Here is a 22565-nt window from a genome sequence, read left to right on the forward strand (position 1 = left end):
TATATATACTCTATTAGCCACAACACAACCAGGCTCATATTTAATATGCCACAAATTAATCCTGCATAATAACACCTGCGTGTTTGTTATGCTAGCTCCTAGCTCCTCTGCTAGCTCCTAGCTCCATAGAACACGCCAATACAATTCAAACACCTGATCAACACACACAATCACTCAGCCCAAAAGACCGTTCACCTAACCCAAGGTTCATAAAGCTTATATATTTTTAAAAAGTTACGTACGTGACGCGCACGTACGGTACGGTACGTGTTATGCTAGCTCCTAGCTCCTATGCTAGCTCCTAGCTCCATAGAACACGCCAATACAATTCAAACACCTGATCAACACACACAATCACTCAGCCCAAAAGACCGTTCACCTAACCCAAGGTTCATAAAGCTTATATATTTTAAAAAAGTTACGTACATACGCAAAAAAAAGTTGCGCACATACGGTCAAGCGATCAAATGTTTAGAAGCCAAAGCTGCATACTCACAGTAGCACGTCTGCGTCTTTGTCATCCAAATCAAAGTAATCCTGGTAAGAGTCTGTGTTGTCCCAGTTCTCTACAGGCGTCTGTGTATCGAAGTCAAAAGTCCTCCTGGTTAGAGTCTCTGTTATCCGAGTTCTTCCATCTTGACTGCATCTTTCGGGAATGTAAACAAAGAAGCGCCGGCTGTGTACTGTTGTTGCTGACTACGTTCGAAAAATACGTCCATTTCGCACCGACAACTTTCTTCTTTGCTTGCTCAGCTTCCTTCTCCATAATGCAATGAACATGATTGCAACAGATTCACGAACACAGATGTCCAGAATACTGTGGAATTATGAAATGAAAACAGAGCTTTTTCGTATTGGCTTCAATGTGGAAGGCATACCCGTGTTCGCCGGGCTACGTCACGCGCATACGTCATCCTCAGAGGCGTTTCGAACCGGAAGTTTAGCGGCAAATTTAAAATGTCACTTTATAAGTTAACCCGGCCGTATTGGCATGTGTTATAATGTTAAGATTTCATCATTGATATATAAACTATCAGACTGCGTGGTCGGTAGTAGTGGGTTTCAGTAGGCCTTTAATCAGTCGGAGTCTCCCCACACGTGTTTGTACTGACGTATGCATTGATCTGGTCATTGACCGAAATAAATAAATGGCACGCTTAATATTGGTGTGTACATGATTAATGCAATATTTTTTGTGATTAATCACATGAGTTAACTTGTTAATTTTTATAGCCCTAAAATACATATGATGACACATTTAGTAGAGGTGAGAAAAATAATCGATTCTCCGATGCATCACAGTAAAAACGTGGGTATTTCATGAATCGATGGACACATGTCTAAACATCGATTATTTACTTATGTTAAAGAAATACAGACGGTTCTAAAATACGGAATTATTGATAATGTTCTCTAAATGTTAGTTTATGTTTGGTTCGAACTAACGGAGGGAGAAATATTAGCTCACATTCTTTTAAGTTAATGCGTTAGCTTGGTTAGTGCGGGAACATACGGAGGAGGAAGGAGTACAGGACAAGTTTTGCTAGCCATGGCGCCAAGCTAGCTTGAATGTAAAGAAGTGAGACAAAAGAATAAATGCTTTGTACAAATCAACAGAAAGCTAATAGGAACCATGTTACCGCAGAAAGTAACCAGCGGAGAAGAGGAAATGAGCAACTAGATTCATAAATCAGGAGATGACTTTGACTGGGGGTGGTACTTTCGGGACAAGGATGGGAAGTGACATGAGTTGTGGGGTGAAAGGTTGTGCGAGTTTCCATGGGGATAGCGAGACAAAGGGATTGAGCTTGTTGTAGTGGTGTGCTGCATTTTGTAAGAAAAAGAGAAACACTGGGACTCTGAACCTTCATTCCTTATGTTGTCTTATGATGAAGCAGATATACTACACACGTCTTTAGGACGCAAGTTAACAGCGAACAAAAACAGTGTCTGAACATTCTGTGGTTTTAGAAGGCACAACAATTAAAGTATTCCTGGTCGCCAAGTAGATTGGCGATTGCAGTTCTCACAGATTTAGTCTTCAATATTTATATATGTGCACTAATCCAAAAACCGTAAATGAAACAATACTGCATACGCAGTAGCCAAGGGATGAGTCCTGTAAACATTTGATCAATATTAATAATTAAATGTAATACATTTAAAATATAAATTAACAATAATATACAATAGATTAAAAAATACAATATTTAATACATAATGTTGGATATAGACAACATACAAATCCTTTATTTATTGAATCAAAGATACTTAAATTCAACGACATAGTGAATTTGCAAACAGCTAAAATTATACACAAAGCAAACTATAACCCGCTACCCAAGAATATACAACAATTCTTCTCAAAAAAGAGGAGAAATATAATCTTAGAGAAAAATGTAATTTAAAACATTTGTATGCACGTAAAATGATAAATGATAAATGGGTTATACTTGTATACCGCTTTTCTACCTTCAAGGTACTCAAAGCGCTTTGACAGTATTTCCACATTCACCCATTCACACACACATTCACACACTGATGGAGGGAGCTGCCATGCAAGGCGCTAACCAGCACCCATCAGGAGCAAGGGTGAAGTGTCTTGCCCAAGGACACAACGGACGTGACTAGGATGGTAGAAGGTGGGATGTAAAACACTTGAGACCTTCAGTATATCAGTATGTGGAATTAAATTATGGAATGGATTAAGCAAAGCAATCAAACAATGTACTAATATGATCCACTTCAAGAAACTCTTCAAACTTAAAGTGTTTACAAATTACAAAGAAGAAGAACCATGATAAACATTCGGCATTTATTTAATCCATTCTCAAAATAATCTTACTCATCTCATATGAAATATAACTTACTTCACCAATTATTATTTTTTTATTTATATTGTGATTACTTATGGAGTATATTGTGAATAAATTGAGAACAGTAAGTGAACAAAAGTTTTAGCAACTGTTATGTAAAAGAAAAAAGGGTAGGATCAAATAAGCTCTGCTTCTTCCTACTCCTTTTCGAACATGTTGAAAAGAGAAACTGGAAATTGTGATGTATCATGTTGTATGCTTGCATGTTCGAAATAAATTGAAACTCAATATAGTAATCATAAATGTATAAATATTCGATTTATAACCTAATCGTGATTGTAATCGAATCGTGGGGTGCCCAAAGATTCCCACCAATAACATTTAGGCACCACTTTTGGGTTATTGTTAAATATGTGGTCCGAATGCTTTGGAAGACATGTTCATATGTACTGTGTGTAAACAAATATGCACAAAGTTGTACCATAATTAGATAAACGATTGCTTAGGAGCTAACATTATGCTTTATGGCAGCCTTTAAATTTTCCAAACAATGTGGCTCAAATTTTCATTATCAATCAATCAATCAAAGTTTACTTATATAGCCCTTAATCACAAATGTCTCAAAAGGCTGCACAAGCCACAACAACACACTCGGCTCAGATCCCACATGAGGGCAAGAAAAAAGTCAACCTAATGGGAACAACGTGAGACCCAGCCCGAAACCTGACTGAAAGGGTTCACAGAGAGTGTTCGACGTTAAATATTCATTTAGCTGCGAGGATATTTGAGATAAAGAGAAGGTGGGACACCGGCCGGTAGTTTACCATGAGGCCAAGATTGAAAATAGGTCTTTTGAGCGGAGGATGAATAATCTCTTTTTGGAAGGCTACACATGATGTTACACACATAAAAGTTGTATTTCTATTATATTGTACCTTGAGAAGGTAACTTCCTAAGAACCAGCATCCTTTGAAGTACACAACTGTGTTTTTGTGTAACTCTGACAAAAGAAATGGACCAAAAACAAATGTTCATTGCAGAGGATGCTGGTTCTCAAGAAGGTATAATAAAAGTATTACTGAAATGTGAGAGGTGTCCTCACTTTTGTGAGATACGGAGTATGCATTGGCTTGGTTTCTGAAGGTGTCGCATACCACACCATGCTGTTGCTGTGAAACCCATATAAAATTGTACTGTTATCAGCCTAATCCCTATTAAGCCAAAGCATCCAGTCACCCTTTGGGTGACAAGATAAATATTTCTTACACTCTTAAACCACAAATATTTTCCAACATAAACTAGCATGTTCTAACACTTCCCATTAAGTCTACCGCAATCAGAGCCTGGATGATGTTTGATACAGGTCTGGAGTTCACTAATCTCAATGGTACCATTTTTATTCATAGGGAGTAGTAACATAAAAAATAAAAATAAACAGAATCTTTCTCCTCGTGTTTAAAAAGAAGTTTTTTGTGTGCTTGCAGCACATACTGTCTGTCTGTCTGTCTGTCTGCTCAGATGCCCGTCACGTCACTCTGCCCTTTGCTTTGGCCTATCAATGTCAACACTACATTCCTGTGTGGGCCTGATTTGTGATGTGTTCCTCTCACTTTTTCCTCTCTTGCCTCCGCGCTGCCTGTCCTCGGCTTTACCGATGATTAAATAGATTGACACTGAAGACAGATGACGAGGAAATGTCAGATGGCGTTGGGGTCGGCAAGTACCCGTAAGAAGTCGTTTATCGGTCTTGCTTTTTTGATTACAGAGCACTGGCCGGGAATATATTGGTCTTTTTGTTAGATTCAAAGTAGCAGATTTTCCAACAACACCCTGGGGCGTTTTAAATTAATTGGCTCTTGTGGCACTCAAATGGTTTAACAGAATTACAGCAAAAAATAGGGCTCTGATTGTGCTGCTTTGGTCGTCTATTATGTCAGTTTAACACGAGAGTAAAATCACAACTGCTTGTTTTCTTACAACACATTCCAATAAGCCTGACACAAAAACACATTAATACTTAACAATTACAGTTTGTAGAACCCTTTTAACTCTGCGCTAGTTTGTTTACTGTCAGATACAACAAACAAAAATGACATGTCAACAAATTGTGGTCCGTTAAATGACAGGCGGGGCATCAATTTGCCTACAGAGTTGGCATGCATGTACAGTCGTACCACAGAACTTTCCTCCAGAAGGTCTTATCTTTGTCCATGTGATGTGAGATGAATCAAGAATTTAGCTGTTTGGCCACAATACCCAGCAATATGTTTGGGGGAGAAAAGATGAGGCCTTTAATCCCAGAAACACCATTCCTACCATCAAGCATGGTGGTGGTAGCATTATGCTCTGGGCCTGTTTTGCTGCCAATGGAACTAGTGCTTTACAGAGAGTAAATTGGACAATGAAAAAGGAGTATTACCTCCAAATTCTTCAGGACAACCTAAAATTATCATCCCGGAGGTTGGGTCTTGGGCACAGTTGGGTGTTCCAACAGGACAAACACACGTAAAAAGTGGTAACATAATGGCTAAGTCAGGCTAGCATTAAGGTTTTAGAATGGCCTTTCCAAAGTCCTGACTTAAACGTGTGGACAATGCTGAAGAAACAAGTCCATGTCAGAAAACCAACAAATTTAGCTGAACTGCACCAATTTTTTCAAGAGGAGTGGTCAAAAATTCAACCAGAAGCTTGCCAGAAGCTTGTGGATGGCTACCAAAAGCGCCTTATTGCAGTGAAACTTGCCAAGGGACATGTAACCAAACATTAACATTGCTGTATGTATACTTTTGACCCAGCAGATTTGGTCACCTTTTCAGTAGACCCATAATAAATTCATACAAGAACCAAACTTCATGAATGTTTTTTGTGACCAACAAGTATGTGCTCCAATCACTCTATCACAAAAAAATAAGAGTTGTAGAAATTATTGGAAACTCAAGACAGCCATGACAAGTGTATGTAAACTTTTGATCACGACTGTATTTTCCATCATATTGAGGGGGTTTATTTTAAAAGGTGAATACGTATTGCATCTGCTTGACCTTTACTCTCTGCTGCATTGTTTGTTTTTGTTGTGAAGGAATAATATGGAGGAACATCTAGTTTGGGCAGATGGCAGTGTAATAAAGACGTCTTAATTGTCTTATGTTTTGCAGGTCTTCAGCTTCAGTTGAGAATGGCGGGAGATTCCAGAGTCCTCATGGACCACAACATAGAGATAGGTGTCACGCCTGCACAGGTAAAGAGCCAATGGACCTAATTTATTTACTCAAACAGCTGCATAGCACAGATCACATTTCAAAGCGCATGCAGAGGTAGATAAACATACTGGATGTTGACCAATACTTCAAATGCAGCCTGCAACCACAGCTGGTAATATTAATGTTTTTGACCCGGCGCTAATCAGTCATTTGCTTTTGTAGACCATGCACCCTGTGGCTACTAAAGACTTTGTGATTAATTGAATGGAGCCGTTAATGTGAGCATTCACGGAATTAGCAGAGTGGCTTGAAGATGTGAGGACGCAAACGATGCACGCCAGAGATAAAGATACAGAGCCCGTGAGCGGTAAGATTCAGGACAAAAGGTTGTGCAGCTTATAGATCACAAAGTGTAACTGAAGCTTTATTTCAGAAAATAAGAGTCAAGGTGTAACCCAGGTGGTTCACGTCCCCATACGGAATGGGAAAAAGGCAGGGGGCCAAAACCACCTGGGTTACAGTGGTGCCGTGACCAGGGTGAGCGTGAGGGGGTGAGTGTAACGGGGACCAGCCAGTGTAGCTGTGCCATGTGTACGTTGGTAAACCTAGCTTCCTGACAACTTCATGAGTGTGCTGCCTGCCAAGTTGGACAGCGCAAGCTTTTAGCTCGGTGGTCCGCACGCTCGCCTCTCAATTGCGTCCCCGTGCTGAATTGTATAAGGGCAGGGGGCCGAACCACCTGAGTTACAAAGAGAAAGTTGGCCCAGTAACAAAGGATGACTATCATTTTTACCTATAGTAGTACCCATGGACATCATTTGGGCACTTTTTACCGCCCAAATATAATGTAATGTAATAATGTATTTTAAACCGCAATCTGGTTAATTAATTAAGACAGTGTTAAAAAAAGGACATTGTTAAGTGTTCCTCTCTATTAGAATAGAATGCCTTTTATTGTCACATACACAGGTACAATGAGATTAAAAGCAACTCCAGTATCAGTGCGACAGTCTACAAATATGCAAAACATAGGAAGGAAAGAAAAGAAAAATAGTGCAAAAGGAGGTAAGGTGCATAGTCCCGTCCTGAGAACGAATGTTCTGAATGTGTTGTTTAAATATTATACTATATACAGAATAATTCAGACTGTGGGTGGAAAGTAACAATTGCACACAGAGAGGTGCTAAACTATAAAATCAGTGCCTGTTATGTCTGTTGCCTGTAAGCTAAGCTCCTTCCTGTAAGAGCGCTCATATGGCGTACACACAGGTCGCTGTTCCCCATTTATTAATGTATTTGTGGCTCAAAAATGCAGATTTGGTGCTTCCGGGTTTGCCCTTCATGAACAAGTTACAATGGAAGTGTGGCGGACGTAGCGTCAATCCGCTTCACAACACACTTGCTTTGCCAGACATTAGTGGCTGACGGAGACGCCTCGCTGGCGGAGGAACTGAACATCTTTGCTCGCTTCGAGGTGGAGCAACCACATGCAGTCACATCACAACCCTCAACAACGTCCTCATGTTGGAGGAACATGAGGTGCAGCGCACACTAAGGAGGGTGAACCCAAGGAAAGCTGCTGGACCGAATGGCGTACCTGGATGTGTACTAAAGACCTGTGCAGACCAGCTGGCTGTTGTTTTTACCAAGATTTTCAACCAGTCCTTGTCCCAGTACATCGTCCCACCCTGTCTAAAGGACTCTGTTATTGTCCCACTGCCAAAGAAATCTGCAGTAAACAGCCTGAATGATTACCGTCCAGTGGCACTTACACCAATCATTATGAAGTGCTTTGAAACTGTGGTTCGGGGGCACATCACTTCAAATCTGCCACCTGCATTGGACTCTCACCAGTTTGCGTACAGGGCCAACAGATCTACAGAGGATGCTATCGCAACAGCCCCCCACACTGCTCTGAGCCACCTAGAGCAGCAGGGGAGCTATGCAAGGCTACTTTTTGTTGATTTTAGCTCTGCGTTCAATACCATCCTCCCCCACAGACTGGTGCCCAAACTGACAAGGCTGGGACTGTCTTCCTCCATCTGCCACTGGATCCTGGACTTCCTGACAAATCGCTCTCAGAGGGTGAGAGTAGGCTCCCACCTCTCAACATCCATCAGCATCAGCACCGGCTCCCCCCAAGGCTGCATACTAAGACCCCTACTCTACACCCTCTACACTCATGACTACACCCCTGCTCATGCCAGCAACACCACTATTACATTTGCAGACGACACCACAGTAGTGGGACTCATTTCTGGGAGGGATGAGTCTGCCTACAGAAATGAAGTGGAGCTGATCATGTATTTCCGGAAGAAAAAAACAATAAACATCCAACCACTGTACATCAACGGGGACTATGTGGAAATGGTCTCTAACTTCAGGTTCCTGGGGATCCAGATCGAGGAAGACTTGTCGTGGAGTATGAACACCTCAGTGACCATCAAAAAGGCACTTTACTTTCTGAGACTTCTCAAAAAGAACAACCTGTCCCAAAAACTGCTTGTGTCCTTCTTTCGCTGCTCAATAGAGAGTGTGCTGACATACTGCATGTGTGTATGGTATGCCAGCTGCACGGCAGCAGAGAGAAATGCACTTCAGAGGGTCATAAAAACTGCCATGAAGATCACTGGCTGCTCTCTCCCCTCCCTAGATGAACTGTACAGTGCCAGGTGCCTCAAAAAGGCCCAAAACATCATAAGGGACCCATCCCACCCTGGACATAAACTTTTTGAACTGCTGCCCTCGGGCAGGAGATACAGGACAATAAAATGCCGGACAAACAGACTTAAGAACACTTTTTTACCCGAGAGCAATAGTGTCGCTGAACACAAGACGACAATAACGACTGTGCATGTGAGCTGTGTGCTTGCTATTTTTATGTATTTTATGTATTTTTATCGATTTATCTATGTTCTTATGGTTTTATGTGTTATGAATTTGCACTAAATTAGTTTTGCTTACAATTTCGTTGTACAATGTACAATGACAATAAAGATATATTCTATTCTATTCTATTATTTGCTGTGCCAATTTTGCGACTTGGACGCTACATGTAGCATATGCATTAAAAGTGAAAGAAGATGTTTCTTTGCGCAGTGCATTTACTCCCTGATCAAATGAACGGATAAGTAGTCGCCGCAAGAGAGAAGATCCTCCTTCACAGCGAGCATACAACTGCATGCAAAGCGTGCAAAATGTTATGTATGTTGTTGGTTTTAATAACGCAGGAACAACACCTTTCAGTAACACAGGAACATTTTTTCAACTCTGCAGTAGTGAAGTGCAGATCGATACGGAAATATCAATACCGCCAATACCAGTCTTTATGCTCAAATCAAAATATTGATACTTTTGATTCTTAAGTTATTTGAGAACATGCATATCATTGAGAGGAACTAAAGCATTGAAATCCTGCTTAAATGAAACACCATTGGTGAAACCACTATTTATCCTGCCAAGGTAAGTACATATTGCGCAAGCGCAGCGCACTGTGTGCTGTGCTCAGTCATTCAGTCTGCTATTTGTTTATTTAAGAAAATGACTGGCAATTAAAATTAGTCACTCAGTACTATAAAAGTATTATTTCAAGCTATTTAGATAAGATAACGGAATAACGCCCACATTTGTTTCGTCGTGTGATTTTATATCGTTTGAAGATGATTCACCAGGAGCAGCAACACTTGAAATTTACACATTAGGTATATTTACATAGCTTATCGGAATGGTATCGTCTATACCAGCCTGAATTTTACTTGGGATCGGATCGGAAAGAACATCAGTGGTATCGCACATCACTACTCTGCTCTCGGCAAGTATCTCAGTACGTCTGGTTCCGCTCTTCCTCTAAGGCATCCAACTAAGGCCATGTCTACACTAAGTCGTTTAACCCCTTAAATGAATAATTATTTAGCCTGAGCCCCGTTCAGCAACACTAAACCAGCGTTTAAGGTCCCCCTAATCGGACACGTTTTTACACGGGTAAGTCAGCCGTGTATTTCTTGAATCTCCGGCACTTAGCTTTTGTATGAACTCATTGATCGTTTACAAACTGAGTTCGGAGAGGAAGTGACGCCAGAAAGACCGCGCCCACACAGGAAATGACGCCAGAAAGAACGTGCCACAGCCAGCTTCATAATAAAGCGGTTTTGTAGCTCGGAGCTAACCACTGGAAATATGAAGTCGAGTCATCCAGACATGCCCGTGTTTCTCCTTCTTCTACATGTACAGACGCTTGTGGAAATCACACATGAATACCTTAAAGGCCTACTGAAATGAATTTTTTTTATTTAAACGGGGATAGCAGATCTATTCTATGTGTCATACTTGATCATTTCGCGATATTGCCATATTTTTGCTGAAAGGATTTAGTATAGAACAACGACGATAAAGATTGCAACTTTTGGTATCTGATAAAAAAAAAGGCTTGCACCTACCGGAAGTAGCGTGACGTAGTCAGTTGAACATATACGCAAAGTTCCCTATTGTTTACAATGATGGCCGCATGAAGTGAGAGAGATTCGGACCGAGAAAGCGACAATTTCCCCATTAATTTGAGCGAGGATGAAAGATTTGTGGATGAGTAAAGTGCAAGTGAAGGACTAGTGGGGAGTTGAAGCTATTCAGATAGGGAAGATGCTGTGAGAGCCGGGGGTGACCTGATATTCAGCTGGGAATGACTACAACAGTAAATAAACACAAGACATATATATACTCTATTAGCCACAACACAACCAGGCTTATATTTAATATGCCACAAATTAATCCTGCATAAAAACACCTGTGTGTTTGTTATGCTAGCTCCTAGCTCCTCTGCTAGCTCCTAGCTCCATAGAACACGCCAATACAATTCAAACACCTGATCAACACACACAATCACTCAGCCCAAAAGACCGTTTACCTAACCCAAGGTTCATAAAGCTTATATATTTTTAAAAAGTTACGTACGTGACGCGCACATACGGTCAAGTTATCGAATGTTTAGCAGCCAAGGCTGCATACTCACGGTACCTGATATTCAGCTGGGAATGACTACAACAGTAAATAAACACAAGACATATATATACTCTATTAGCCACAACACAACCAGGCTTATATTTAATATGCCACAAATTAATCCTGCATAATAACACCTGCGTGTTTGTTATGCTAGCTCCTAGCTCCTCTGCTAGCTCCTAGCTCCATAGAACACGCCAATACAATTCAAACACCTGATCAACACACACAATCACTCAGCCCAAAAGACCGTTCACCTAACCCAAGGTTCATAAAGCTTATATATTTTTAAAAAGTTACGTACGTGACGCGCACGTACGGTACGGTACATGTTATGCTAGCTCCTAGCTCCTCTGCTAGCTCCTAGCTCCATAGAACACGCCAATACAATTCAAACACATGATCAACACACACAATCACTCAGCCCAAAAGACCGTTCACCTAACCCAAGGTTCATAAAGCTTATATATTTTAAAAAAGTTACGTACATACGCAAAAAAAAGCCAAAGCTGCATACTCACAGTAGCACGTCTGCGTCTTTGTCATCCAAATCAAAGTAATCCTGGTAAGAGTCTGTGTTGTCCCAGTTCTCTACAGGCGTCTGTGTATCCAAATCAAAAGTCCTCCTGGTTAGAGTCTCTGTTATCCGAGTTCTTCCATCTTGACTGCATCTTTCGGGAATGTAAACAAAGAAGCGCCGGCTGTGTACTGTTGTTGCTGACTACGTTCGAAAAATACGTCCATTTCGCACCGACAACTTTCTTCTTTGCTTGCTCGGCTTCCTTCTCCATAATGCAATGAACATGATTGAAACAGATTCACGAACACAGATGTCCAGAATACTGTGGAATTATGAAATGAAAACAGAGCTTTTTCGTATCGGCTTCAATGTGGAAGGCATACCCGTGTTCGCCGGGCTACGTCACACGCATACGTCCTCCTCAGAGGCGTTTCGAACCGGAAGTTTAGCGGCAAATTTAAAATGTCACTTTATAAGTTAACCCGGCCGTATTGGCATGTGTTATAATGTTAAGATTTCATCATTGATATATAAACTATCAGACTGCGTGGTCGGTAGTAGTGGGTTTCAGTAGGCCTTTAAGAGAAAGCGATTGCAGCTATTTTGGATTTCGGCAAGAGAACTTTCGAATGTCAGCTGTCATTCTACTTAGCGAAAAACTGTGTCCATTTGTCGAAGGAGAGACAACGAGAATGCGAGCTACCGTGGATGTGATAAAAAAAAAGGTAGCGTATGCTTTGTATTACCTGGCCGTCGGGGGAAGAAGAGGGAAAACTACGGAAAACAGCGAATGCATTTGGATTGGCAAAGCAGACTGTATCAGCTGTATGTCACGGACTCAACGTCTCGGTCCAGAGTATATAAAAAACGAATGGACAATGAAGGTGAAGGCAAAAGAGTGACGAGTGTCCTGACCAGATATCTAGATCCCTAGTTTGATTGATGTAAAATGTTGTTTATCACATTGTTTACGTGTCTAATAAAGATTTGATTAATTTATTATGACTCAGGTGTGATTCACTACAATAGGGCCCCACAGCACACTGGATTCCAGTTAATTGATATACCACAACACTGGATATTGTTCAGATAAGGTCAATTTAAGAACTTGCACACAAAGCAACACTGGAGGTGACTATGACGTGTGCATTTTCCGCGCATGCATACTAGGTTGCGTTGCGCCGGCGGTAGGAGGGGTGCGGGGGTCTTAAACGGTGGCATTGTTGTGTGTGGACACGGATAAGGTTAGGTGTGATTTACCCTGGATAACCTTTTCCGGCTTAGTGTACACGGGGCCTAAAGGTAGTTACTCTACAAGTACCAACACATAGAAAACTTTCAGAAGCAACCTAACTTTTACCATTTCCATAAGTGCTAAGAACTACAATAGTATCATGGATTATTAAATACAGTATAAAAACAATACTTTCTTTAACTCACTATCAACAATAAGTTGTTTTTTCCCCACACAGGAAGTGAAGTTAATGTAAACATGTACAATTAGTGTTGTGAATAAACTATCAGTAAAATACACTGAGAAGGAGCAGGAATAAATATAGGTTTTGCCTCTTCCTATTACTTTTAAAAGATGTTAAAATGTGCAAATGGGACCTTGAGGTTCCTTAATGTAAATTGTTAAACATGTCTGAAACAAACAAATAACATTAAACAAATCACAACAAGGCACAGCTAAGAGACACTCTTTGGTCATTTGGCAACACTTTGCTCTCCTTGTAAAATACGTTAACCATAGATGTTCAAACCTGTAGAGCATATTGTCGAAATAAAATTAAGAAACCCATCAAACATTGGAAATGGAGCCAAAAAGGCGTAATGTAGTGAAACTAGGCTGAAATGTTGATGAAATAATCGTTAGACAAATATCCATCCATCCATCTTCTTCCGCTTATCCGAGGTCGGGTCGCGGGGGCAGCAGCCTAAGCAGGGAAGCCCAGACTTTCCTCTCCCCAGCAGCTTCGTCCAGCTCCTCCCGGGGGATCCCGAGGCGTTCCCAGGCCAGCCAGGAGACATAGTCTTCCCAACGTGTCCTGGGTCTTCTCCGTGGCCCCCTACCGGTTGGACGTGCCCTAAACACCCCCCGAGGGAGGCGTTCGGGTGGCATCCTGACCAGATGCCCGAACCACCTCATCTGGCTCCTCTCGATGTGGAGGAGCAGTGGCTTTACTTTGAGCTCCCCCGGTTGGCAGAGCTTCTCACCCTATCTCTAAGGGAGAGCCCCGCCATCCGGCGGAGGAAACTCATTTCGGCCGCCTGTACCCGTGATCTTGTCCTTTCGGTCATAACCATAGGTGAGGATGGGAACGTAGATCGACCGGTACATTGAGAGCTTTGCCTTCCGGCTCAGCTCCTTCTTCTTTAAAATTACATAACTTTTCTTTAGCCTTTATATTTTCCTGTTTCATTACAAACAACATGTGGATGTCAGCAAACCTCAACCCTCTGTTGTTTTTTTGTTTTTAAAAAAACATTTTTTTAGCGCAATTAAAAATAAAGTTTTCAGAGAAAATATTGAGATTTTATTTTTGAAGAAAGGCAAGATTGTTGTATAAGTATCTCTACCATGCCCCAATGGTTTAATTTCAAATGTTGGGGACTTCTACAGATCCTAAATACACAAAAACATTACCAATAGGTAAGAAACAATGGTTTTGCGTTATAAAGCAGGTCCCCTTTATGTGTGATTAGTTTAAATAGCACAGGAAATGTTGTGTTCTTGGGACGATTGCTGGCTACAGCGAAATATGTGGGGTGGTGGATATGCTGACTGCTGTTGTCCTGCTAAGAGCGACAACAAAATGTAAACAGAGTATCTGAATCTGTGTCTCTCTCTGGATTACTGTACTAATGGGTCAATGCATTTATTTAGCACCAAAATAATGCACCCAGAGCTACTTTTGTTTCCGTCTGGTTACGACTGCACTCTGTACCGTACTGTCCCCCTTTCATACAATTGAATGGAATGCTAATGTGGGTTTTTCCAGTCCAAAGACAGTTTTTGGGCTGTTAGTGGTTGTTTTACAGCGATCGTTTTTTTCGCACAATACCTTAATGCTACTGAGGAGTTACATTTTAATGACTGTTGTTGGCATTGACAGAGGGGTTGTGCCTTTGCATCTCAACCAGAGTATTTTTCACACCACAATAGGGCGAAACTATCTTTTCCCGTGCACGCCAAGTGTAAATAGTTGGGGCTTTGGTACCAGCATCTAGACTCAATCCGACCAATCTTAATCTATATGAACATGAACTGATGAAATGGTTATTTCTACCTGATTCTCAGATTGACTGCAGCTTGTCCTTCTGTCCCAAGCATGGCCAGGAAAGCTCAGTAAGATAAAACATTACCCACTTACCACTGCAGTGTGGAGAGAGAACTAATGAATTTGTGTAAGAGCTGCCGCCCTCCCCCGTCCAGGGACTGTATTGACTAGAGAGGCCAATGATTGGGTGGCACTGCTCTGGACAGCTTCATCAATCACTCAGTTAGCGCCAGCCCAACACCAGGAAGAGAGTGTGTATTCACACAGATATATATATAAAAGGCAAAAGTAAAAGTGTTTGTAAACCTGATTGTGTCTATCAGTTAAGGCAATGCCACATAAAATTGTGGGTGTCTGCTTTTGAATCAGCAGTTGGTTAACTGTAGTCCACTGACATCAAGTGAATGTGCTGTCATCAAAGCACTAATTGCCTTGCTAAGTCAATAAGCATTGTCTTTTAATTCCTCTTTGTCTAAACGCTCTTAGATAGGAATCCCTTCCAATTGATAGCTGGAAACTCAATAGGCACTGCCCTGAGTGAATGTATTTCTAATTGAAAGGTAAAGTCAAACAGCACCTGAAATCTCAATTGAAGCTGCCAGTCTTGAATAAAACATCTGGTAGGTTGCATTATCTACTACAATCAAAGGCTCGACAAGGACGTTATTCACATACCTTACGACTTTCGCCGCCGTAGGATGTTTACAATAATAGTAACTTTACTGAGGCTGCGTCTCTGGAGAGCAATGAATCACAGGTGTCTGATTAGCGGCAAAATATGTTTTCTTGACTCAACAATGGTGGCATGAATTGCCAGCCTGTCCTTGGTCTCTTTGATAAGCACCATTGCTCTTCAACATAATCTCATGTGTGCAAGTCCAAAAATAGTGAAACGTGTGACAGTCATTGATTTTGGTATCTCAGAACGTTACCAATCATGTAAAATTGGTATTATATCGTATACCTCATTTTGGGAGGAATTAGAAAGCAAGTCGTCTTCATGAGAGAGTCAAACGTCTTTTTGAAGGATGCAATCAGTTTCTTTTGGATGGAAAGAGGATGCACGACTGTTCCTGTGCAGGCTTGCCAGGATCCCAGGTGTTGGGCAGAGAGGAACAGAGGGAGGAGAGGGATCTGCAGTAGAGCCAGCTCGCTTTTCTGGAGTTGGGCCAACAAAGAGTCAGCAGGATCCTTGGGTTGTTGTTTTTTGTTTAACCAATGTTTTTTCTCGCTTTTGTTCCTGGTATACACTGATCTCATATACTGACACAAGTGACAATAGAAGACAGCAACAGGAAATTAGCGCTGACTGGTAACCAAAACAACACACTTGGATGACCTATCAAAGAGTACTAAAAACCACAACTTGGTCATAGTGTTTATGTACTCTATAGGGCTGCAACTAACCATTTTTTTGATAGTCGATTAGTCAACGATTCTCTAATGATTAGTCGACTAATCGGATAATAAAGCGTACACATTTAATGGCTCTAATTTTTCCATTGACTTCTAAATGGAGCTTAAGTTCATTTTAGGCATTTGCTTACTCACAACAAAGATGACTCATACATTCATAAATATTTATTTATACTAGAGTTGTATGGTATACCGGTATTAGCATAGTACCGCGATACTAATTAATCATTTTCGGTAATACAGTCTCTGAAACGTACCGGCCACAGGTTTCAAGCGATATGGGGAAGAAAAACGATCTCTCTGCTGCTGAAAAGCGTAAGATAGTACACTATGTTGCTCAAGGTATGAAAACATTGGATATTTCCAAAAAACTTAAGCGTGATCATCGAACTGTAAAGAAATGTGTTGCTAATTCAGAGCACAGGTGAGTTTGTGCAGATAAAGGCAAAATTTAAAAAAAGCTCTGCCAGGCAACATTCTGGGCATGACGTTAAAGTGCATCCGGCAGTGGAGGCTCCTCTATGGAGTCTTGGGGCACTAGGAGGCTTACCCCTTTACTACTGTTACCCCAGGTGGCCCTTGGCAAAGGCCTAGTACCTGGCTGCCCCCTAGCCAGGGATACGGTGAAGACCTCAACGGCGGAGCAGGCAGAAGACGGTAGATGTAAGAACTACCACAACGGCTGCGATGGCGGAAGAAGGCACCCCCACATCCATGTGGGCCCAGTTATGGGGAAATAACAACCCAAGACCTCAACGGTGGAACAGGCGGAGGATGATTGCTAACCCTATGGAGCGTCACAACGGCTGGGATGGCGAATGAAGGCTGCAGCAGAAAAGGGTCCCCAGTCGTCTTGGACTCCATGCCACTGGACCCTGACCCGGATCTGTCAAGGATCGTGTGGTGACTGTCTGTGCACCAGTCTCCCCACGTTAAACAAAGTCACACGCAGACATCCTCCATAAAAGGGATACCCCCCCTACCAGGAAGATCGTCATGCTCGCTTCGAGTGACCGCCGATGATGAAGGTGTAGGGTCCTCAAGAAGTTTGCAACTGTGCTTAAAACTAATATTCGGCCACCCGTAAACAATGCTCACAAGCAGAAACGGTTGCAGTGGGCTCAGGAATACATGAAGACTAATTTTCAAACCGTTTTATTTACCGATGAATGCCGTGCAACCCTAGATGGCCCAGATGGCTGAAACAGCGGATGGTTGGTGAATGGCCACAATGTCCCAACAAGGCTGAGATGGCAACAAGGGGGTGGGGGTGTCATGTTTTGGGCTGGAATCATGGGGAGAGAGCTGGTAGGTCCCTTTAGGGTCCCTGAGGGTGTGAAAATGACATCTGCAAAGTATGTAGAGTTTCTGACTGACCACTTTCTTCCATGGTACCAAAAGAAGAACCGTACCTTCCGACAAAAAATCATCTTCATGAATGACAATGCCCCATCTCATGCTGCAAAGAACACCACTTAGTCACTGGCTGCTATGGGCATAAGAGGAGAGAAACTGATGATGTGGCCACCATCCTCTCCTGACCTCAACCCTATTGAGAACCTCTGGAGCATCATCAAGCAAAAGATGAATGAGGGTGGGAGACAGTTCATATTCAAGCAGCGGCTCCGGGACGCTATTCTAACATCCTGCAAAGAAATTAAAGCTGAAACTGTCCAAGAACTGACAAGTTCAATGGATGCAAGGTTTATGAATGTGATATCAAGCAAGGGGTCCTATATTAACATGTAACTCAGCCTGTTTAATCAAAAGTTATTTCAATCAAAAAAAATTTAATTTATATGGTCTTATAATACTACAAATTCATTTTGAGTTCTTTACAGCCTATAAAATGTCTTGAAACGCTGTTTTGCTTAATCATTTGGAACAGTGGACTTTGAGTTAAAAATACTGTTATCATTTCGAGATTTGTTCAATGAAATTTGAATTAAACTAACGGCTGATGACTTGAAAATTATGCTGACTAACATTTGCATCAATTGTTTATGAAAATTTGAGTAAAATGTACTTTGCATAATAATTTGGAACACAGTGTAAGCGATTATTACATTTTAACAGAAGTGTAGACAGAACATGTTAAAAGACAAAGTAAGCAGATATTAACAGTAAATGAACAAGTAGATTAATAATTTATTTTCTACCACTTGTCCTTAACAATGCTGACAAAATAATAGAATGATAAATGACACAATATGTTACTGCATATGTCAGCGGACTAATTAGGAGCCTTTGTTTGTTTACTTACTACTAAAAGACAAGTTGTCTTGTATGTTCACTATTTTATTTAAGGACTTAACTGCAATAAGAAACATATGTTTAATGTACCCTAATTTTTTTGTGGTCCCCTTTATTTGGGGACCACAAAAATTGGGGACGGCGTGGCGCAGTTGGGAGAGTGGCCGTGCCAGCAACCTGAGGGTTCCTGCTTCGATCCCCACCTTCTACCAACTTCGTCTTGTTTGTTGTTGCAAGACACTTCACCCTTGCTCCTGATGGGTCGTGGTTAGGGCCTTGCATGGCAGCTCCCGCCATCAGTGTGTGAATGTGTGTGTGAATGGGTGAATGTGGAAATAGTGTCAAAGCGCTTTGAGTACCTTGAAGGTAGAAAAGCGCTATACAAGTATAACCCATTTATTTAGAAAAGTACCGAAAAGTATCTAAATAGTTTTAGTACGAGTACCAAAATATTGGTATCCTTACAACACTAGTTTATACTGTAACTGTGCTGCTCATTCAGCTGTTACAAAAATGTAAATGACAAATAAAATAGCAAGAAAGCCAAAGAGCTAAAAAAACAACAACCTTGTTTAAGAAAAAACAAAAAACAAAAAAAATAAAAATAAAAATAAAAAAATAACTTCCACAAAAAGAAAAGCATTTTGTGATGTTTAAAAAGCTGCACACTGGTGCTATTGACTCATTTTTGACAATGTTAGCACTCTAATAGACTCAATGTGTACAATTCTATATTTGATTAATTCTTAAAATGTTGTAGATTGTATGTTTAACCTTATGATACCTTCGCATTGGTGCCTGCCTGTCTCTCTCTCTATTTGTGTGTGTGTGTGCGTGTGTGTGTGTGTGTGTGTGTGTTCGTTAAAGTGCCTTTTTGTTTTACGCCACTGCAAATTGACGCTGCTTTAAAACGTATTGAATTGATGTAGGCAAATTTTGGCTGGCTGACTTTGGCTAAAATTATAGTTATTTTTCACACAACTCTTGTTAGCTAGCGAGCAAGGTAGAAGCGAACAGTACTCTTACCGAGGCTGTGTCCGCATCCTCACTCCAAATGTTTGATTGATTGATTGAGACTTTTATTAGTAGGTTGCACAGTGAAGTACATTAAGTCCGACATTAAGTTTTCGCTTTAAATGCTCGCGTATCACAGACGTACTGCCATAAAAACAAGTTCCCCTTTGCAAAATGAGCAAAGTATTCATGTTTTTAACAAGAATAAGAGGAAATATCCGCACACGTTTTTGCGAGTGACCTACCTACGGAGTGAAAAACACTATTGATAAAGTCACGACTATTGTCGACGACAAATTTTGTTGTCGATTAATCGTTGCAGACCTAGTACTCTATACCAGAAGTCAAATCAGGATACATGGTTTTGACTTTCTGGGTTAGTCTTTCTATTGATTTACTTTACAAAAGCTAACGGTTATCATGCATAACTGGTGGGGCACAATCGCATTGCATCATTTCATGACTCAGCTACCTGGTTTATGTCGGTGTTTGTCAAAATTGACCCCTCCCCCACAGTTGGGTCATCATGTCAAAGAAAGAGCAAAGATATTCTCCTTAGATATTTTGTAGCCGTTATAGTTGGGTTCCATTAACTACAGGTCTGTAATGCATGAGGGTAATTTCTGGAGGCGGTAGACTGAGGAATAAATTAGCATAACTTTAGCCGCTAGAAGAATAGTTTAATCATATTAAACTTTAAATGCAATTGTCATGAATAGCCATGAGTGTACAAGTACACCATATACCGATCACTATAATGACATAGCACAGACTTTGTAAGTGCTTCCTGCAGTGAATTCTGCTAGTAAATCACATAAAAAGCATTACCCCAGGACATGATTGTAGCTTCAGAGACAACGTTAATGGTAAGAGTTCGCTTATGAGCATTCCTGTTTTTCTGACATTGCCTCTCTTTATCCGTTATAGGTGAAGAAGCTTCCCAAACACTTACGGGACGCCCAGATCTCGACAGAGCGAACGCACTTGATATCCGACCCTGCCAAGAAGCCACGTCAGCGCTACGTGCAAAAGGACGGCAAGTGCAACGTCCACCATGGAAACGTACAAGAGACCTACCGATACCTCAGTGACTTGTTCACAACACTAGTCGACCTCCGCTGGCGTCTTAGTCTCTTTATTTTCACCCTGGTCTATGTTGTCAACTGGCTTTTCTTTGGCTTTCTGTGGTGGTTGATTGCACTCATCCGTGGGGATCTCCTGCATGCAGACGAAGATGGCTGGACACCCTGCGTGGAGAACATGAACAGTTTTGTCTCTGCCTTTCTTTTCTCCATCGAGACAGAGACTACAATTGGGTACGGTTATCGTGTTATCACGGAGAAATGCCCGGAAGGTATTGTTTTGCTTTTGGTGCAGGCCATACTGGGTTCCATTGTCAACGCCATGATGGTGGGCTGCATGTTCGTCAAGATCTCACAGCCTAAGAACCGCGCAGAGACCCTCATGTTCTCGCACAAAGCAGTCATATCGATGCGAGACAACAAGATGTGCCTGATGTTTCGAGTGGGGGACTTGAGAAATTCTCACATTGTGGAGGCCTCCATCCGAGCAAAGCTGATACGTTCGCAGCAGACAAAGGAGGGGGAATTTATCCCGCTCAACCAAACAGACATAAACATTGGCTTCGACACGGGGGACGACCGACTGTTCCTGGTGTCGCCACTCATCATCTCACATGAGATCAACGAGAAGAGCCCTTTCTGGGAAATGTCCATGGCTCAAATGGAGAAGGAAGAGTTCGAGATTGTGGTTATCCTTGAGGGCATGGTGGAGGCCACAGGTATGAAACTGTGTAGATGATGAAAACACACTGGCGGGTGGAAGGTAGATATAAGGTATCTACAATACATTGCATGGGAAAGACTATTGACCGGAACATAAAAGAAACAGAAAATGCAGTAAAACAATCATGTAGAAATGGATATCGACAGAGAGAAGACAATTGGTACTCTAGTGGGACATTAAATAAATGTAATTACATTTTTGTTTAAGTGAGGATTCACAGCAGCTGACTCAGAGCTACTGATGTTTATTTATCGTACAGCTCTGCATTTAGAAATATGTGTCATTTAAAATCCCGCATTACCACTGTTGCTATTTCAAGATTACATCTTTGATATATTGTTTATTTCAAAAGGAGTTAAGGGTAGCTACCCACACTGCTGGTCTTTGTTTTGGGTAAATGCCAAGCTGTCCAAAACTGCTCCAGGCTGGCTACATTTAAAAAAGGGAGATGGCGTAGGTGTTTCTGTAAAGTTCGCCAAAATTTCCAGACACAGGCGGACAATGTAAGGCATGATATTTTATTGAAAAATAATACAAATTACAGTCAAATTATGAGACCCCTTGGAGTAACGCTTTTAATCCTGAACCACAGGATGACAATTTGTCAAAAAACGCACTACTACTGTGCTGTGTAATTATTTCTCTGATACACAACATGCTGGTGCTGTTATTATACTCCATAAGTGGGACTGACTTGAAATATGTCATACTGTTCAATGCGCTTTCCAAAATACCCACTGTAACGTTGGTGTATTATGCCCAACCACTACCTTTAGCGGACTAACAAGCATAGGTCTGTATTTGGGCTGGAGCTATCGAAAATGTTAATACTCGAGTAATGTATCGATTAGCTTGTTCGATTAATCGAGTAATCTGATAAAACACATTTTATAGCACCAATGAGTATGTCAGGAAAAATTGTTAAAATATATTTTTTATTTTTCTTTGCCGTGACCTTCATTTTTTTTTCTAATTGATGCAATAACATGTGTCCTGTAAGACATCTTTAAATAAATAAAAATATTTGCTGTTCGCCCCCACACTGATCAATGCACCCAAACACACCACTGCTTTCATGAGCGATAAATTGTTGAGGCCGTGTGGAAACTACGCCTGCGTATTTAAAGTTCCAAGTATACCATGTGGTCCGAATTGTATCTATTTTATTAGTTACACTCAGTGAACGATTAATCGAAGCAACAGAGTATAAATCTGCAGCCTTCGTCTGTACAATTTGAGCAAGATTGGGTAAAAAAACATGGGC

General features: G+C 41.2%; 2 protein-coding genes across 4 annotated transcripts in view; one reads left to right on the forward strand and one right to left on the reverse strand.

The window, feature by feature from the left end:
• kcnj1a.1 (potassium inwardly rectifying channel subfamily J member 1a, tandem duplicate 1) overlaps window positions 1-22565 on the reverse strand; it is a 303709-nt gene that overhangs the window by 197734 nt on the left and 83410 nt on the right. The window contains exon 2 of one of the 3 annotated variants that reach the window (XR_009827467.1): window positions 20573-20742. The exons of the other annotated variants lie outside the window; for them this stretch is intronic. The gene's annotated coding sequence lies outside the window, so the exon portion shown is untranslated. The remainder of the gene's footprint in view (window positions 1-20572; window positions 20743-22565) is intronic. 3 annotated transcript variants of the gene reach the window in all.
• Window positions 1-22565, forward strand: part of kcnj5 (potassium inwardly rectifying channel subfamily J member 5) — an 80740-nt gene that overhangs the window by 33863 nt on the left and 24312 nt on the right. The window contains exons 2-3 of the mRNA XM_062060520.1: window positions 5972-6054; window positions 20423-21296. Of these exons, the coding sequence (XP_061916504.1) occupies window positions 5992-6054; window positions 20423-21296 (937 nt within the window). The 5' untranslated portion in view covers window positions 5972-5991. The remainder of the gene's footprint in view (window positions 1-5971; window positions 6055-20422; window positions 21297-22565) is intronic.

Source organism: Entelurus aequoreus, linkage group LG10 (genome assembly GCF_033978785.1).
Source record: "Entelurus aequoreus isolate RoL-2023_Sb linkage group LG10, RoL_Eaeq_v1.1, whole genome shotgun sequence".
Lineage (NCBI taxonomy): Eukaryota > Metazoa > Chordata > Actinopteri > Syngnathiformes > Syngnathidae > Entelurus > Entelurus aequoreus.